This window comes from Triticum aestivum, chromosome 6A (assembly GCF_018294505.1).
Source record: "Triticum aestivum cultivar Chinese Spring chromosome 6A, IWGSC CS RefSeq v2.1, whole genome shotgun sequence".
Lineage (NCBI taxonomy): Eukaryota > Viridiplantae > Streptophyta > Magnoliopsida > Poales > Poaceae > Triticum > Triticum aestivum.
In genome coordinates, this window is record NC_057809.1 from 469,071,827 (window position 1) to 469,075,688 (window position 3,862).

The 3,862-nt window shown below is 43.7% G+C and overlaps 1 protein-coding gene across 1 annotated transcript; it reads right to left on the bottom strand.

Moving 5' to 3' along the window:
- Positions 1-713: 713 nt before the first annotated feature.
- On the bottom strand, positions 714-3,375 carry LOC123129650 (serine/threonine-protein phosphatase 7 long form homolog). Its single transcript, XM_044549728.1, has 7 exons — positions 3,234-3,375; positions 2,682-3,151; positions 2,193-2,454; positions 1,904-2,109; positions 1,508-1,820; positions 1,325-1,423; positions 714-1,241 (listed from the first exon to the last, which is right to left on the bottom strand). The coding sequence occupies exons 1-7, from the start codon at positions 3,342-3,344 to the stop codon at positions 714-716; spliced, it is 1,989 nt and encodes a 662-aa protein (XP_044405663.1). The 5' UTR covers positions 3,345-3,375.
- Positions 3,376-3,862: the final 487 nt, after the last annotated feature.

The window sequence follows — 3,862 nt, forward strand, 5'->3', positions numbered from 1 at the left end:
TGTCGTTTCAACCATCGTGGTCATGAACTACTTATGTCATTCGAGACTATTTGTGTAATTTGAACTATGTTTGTAATTTGCATTGTATCGTAGACCATCGTGGTCATGAACTAAGTTTGTAATTTGAACTATGTTTGTCATTTGTCAACTACAGTGTTATGAAAAGACTATGCAATGCTTATGTATGTATGTTATTCGAAACTACAAGTGAAAAGACAAAACTACAAGTGAAAAAGCAAGTATTGTCTGCACCAGGACCAGACGCCAAGGACCCTGGCGTCTGGCTCCCCTACTTTACCCTGTTTCTGGTGTCAGTAGACTGCCAGACGCCAAGGACCCTGGCGTTTGGTCCCCTAACATACATCCAGACGCCAAGGACCCTGGCGTCTGGTCCCCTGACATACAGCCAGACGCCAAGGATCCTGGCGTTTGGCTCCCTGTGCATATAAATGACTAAATACAGATTTCATCATTCATGTCAAACATTCATATAAACATTCATTTAAATGACTAAATCATAGGAAACAACAATTACCATAAATCACATCATTCATTCATGTCAAACATTCATAGCAACTTCACGAATCCGGTACAACTTAATTCGAACGGCAACAAGTTCATGGAAAGAAACGACAACAAGTTCATGGAAAGAGACTACACCAGGTTCGTCGAAACAAACTAGAACAAGCTCATTGAAACAAACTACAACAAGCTCACTTCTTCCTTCCTCTCTTCACGATATCTGCAAGTGTATGCTCCTCCTCTTCGCTAGCCTCATGCTCCTCCTCTTCGCTAGCCTCCTCCGCCTCTGCATCAATGTTGGACTTATATCTTTGCATTCCCGCAGGCATAAATTGATGAGGATACTCCGGACTATGGAATTGAGTGTTCCATGTCTTCTTTCTACCTTTCTTGCCCGGTGTCTTAGCTATGGCTTTGCCTTTTCTAGAGCGGGCATTGCCTTGTGTCGGTTGTGTAACCTGTGATGGTTGTGGAGCATCAACATCATACTCATGATCCTCTTGATGTGTTGCATCATACTCATGCTCATCATGATGTGTTGGCTCCTCTTGATGTGCTGGCTCCTCTTCATTGACCTCCTCCTCTATGTCCTCTTTGTTCTGGACATAACGCCGTTTATTAGCTCTGGCGGCGCGGCTACCTGGTGCATACACGTCACTGGACTTAGCACCATGGCAAGAAAGCATAGCTGCCATCTTATGGAACCGCTTCTTGAACTTCTGCGACAACACAAAAGATGCTATGATATGAGATCCAAATAACTAATCCGCGAAAAAAACTTTTATAATATATTGCGACTAACCTCCATCGTGCTCCTAAGAGTCCTCTCAGATAATGCACCACCAGGTGGATGACTCAGTGCAACATTGGCATCGTTGACGCACAGAAGCAACTCTCTGCCCTGCAATTCATGAACACACCAAACTTATGTATTTGAAAGAAGACAACATGATGCAAGTATGTTAGAATAGGTCAAACAGACTACCATTTCGTCATGCATCGGTGCGTAGTCAACATGAGCCCCTCTGGTGTCTCTCACAGCCGTGTTGAAGGTATGATAACCTTCTGCAGTCTCCGGGTCTTCAGACACCAACTCCGACCACTCCTCGTGAGTCCAACCTGGCTTCAGCTTTAACCGGTAACGATCCGCATACCACACTTGATACTTCTGATATGCTGACTGATTGTGAGGTCTATTCTCTGATTGCACTAACGTGTCTCTTTGATTCCAAATTTCTATCCACGCACGGTGTTTGTTTGCCCAATCCGATATATCCTGATTGTTCCTTCGATCGAACCTACAAATGATGCATGGGACAAAGCATTAGCAAACACTGACTTATTCAATGCTCTACTACATACTCAAGGCATGCTTGCTTACCGATGCAGAGATAGCATTTCCTCCTTGCTCTCCTCAATTGGAATACCTTGTCTTTTTCCAAATTGTCTTGCCACACGGTCTACAAAGTGCCACTCAACTGCGAAGAAGCATATCATTGGGCACCTCGCCCGCCAAAGATGGCTATCACGCGTGCACATCTCATTAAGATCAAAGTCACGATCTTCCACATAAGGCAACCAATGTACCTGCAAAACAAAGAGATACATTGTTAGCTACATACATAAGTTTCATTCTTGACTAAATTTTATCTCATCGAACTTCTCATAACCTGCTCAGCAGTCAAGGTGTCCAGCTCGTTCATATAGCACTTGTATCGCACATGCGAGCTTCCTGTGTACACTGTCACTTGTTCCCAATAGTAAGCAAGCGTAGGGCGCCGATATGGATCATCATCATGCAACCCGTCATGATTACCCCGTGGGTTTGCCATGAGGGGGTTCTTCAAATCGGGCCGTCCAACCGGGATCCGCTCCCACATCCACACGGATAGGCTCCAAACAAACCCAGACAATGAGGATGTACCTCCCTTCCTCCGACACGCCAAGTCAAGATGCAATCAAACAAACATGTTAGATATGGAGGCGCATGACAAATGCAAAATAATTGGTTGCAAATATCTCTTACCTGACGATACAAGTATGCTAGTGCGGCCGAACCCCAGCTATACTGGGTATCCCAGTTATTAAGTGGCTCCAAGAACATCCAGAGGGCTGAGTTCCCGGTTGCATCTGAGAAGACTATCTTGGTTAGTACATACCAAAGATAGGCCCGCGCGTACTGCTGCACAACCACGTCATTGGCATCCTGAGGGCACGGGTTGGTGTTTCCTCTGACCAGTTTTAGCCAAGAATGCCTCACTTTCGCTGTATCGGCCTTGCCTTCCTGAGGGCCCTCGGGCTGAACGCCAATTAAATCGGCAGTCCGTTCTCGCCAATTACCCACGCTGACACGACCGGTAACAGCTTGTCCATTGATAGGAAGGCCGCTTATCATAGCCATGTCCTGTAGGGTCATCGTCATCTCCCCACATGGAAGGTGGAAGGAGTGAGTCTCCGGCCTCCAACGATCCACAAGTGCGGTCAGCGCCGCGTGGTTCACCGGCGGAGCGCGTCGCTTAAACTGCAACACGAATGGGAGAAGACCCAATCTCCGAATGTAAGGCTCATACCGCGGGTCGTAATCAAAGTCATCAGCGGAATGACCCCTCATGCGCATAGCAACTACAACCTGCAAATAAAGTGATGTTTTAATAATCAATACAAGAACACAAATGAGAAACAACGAAAATTAACCCAGTCTTGCTTCTTACCTGTCCATTTTCAATGGCACGAGCACGATGCTCCTTATCCCACTCATCGATTAATCCGTCATACCAAGGTCCATCACCATCCGCCATCCTACAAAAAAATTTCACAAACATCTATGAATACATGAACAATATCAAACAATTTTCTTCTCCAAGTTTATTCCATATGAAAACACCATTCTTCTCAAACATAACCACATCATTTCTTTCTTCTACATATGCAAACATATCATCTAGAGTACCAAATTTCACCATCAAATATATTTCATTATCATCATCCGCCATTCTATTGAACAAATCATGTCACACACAATAAGAAAATTTCATCATCTCTTTTGCATAATTTTTTTTGCCAACAATAGTATGCCAACAATAGGATTATCTACACATACACACATCATCTATCAAACCAAATATAGTATGCCAAAGTCTATTTTACATACACAAATCATATATTCATCACCCCTCTTAATTCAAAAAAAAAAATCCTATGGACAACATATACACAAAACCGAATTGATTTTACCTACATGTTCAACTACACATCATCTATTGCATACCTAATCATCTATCAACTACACAAAATTTTCTAAAAATAAGAAACCATCTACTCATCTAACATCACCTAGTGT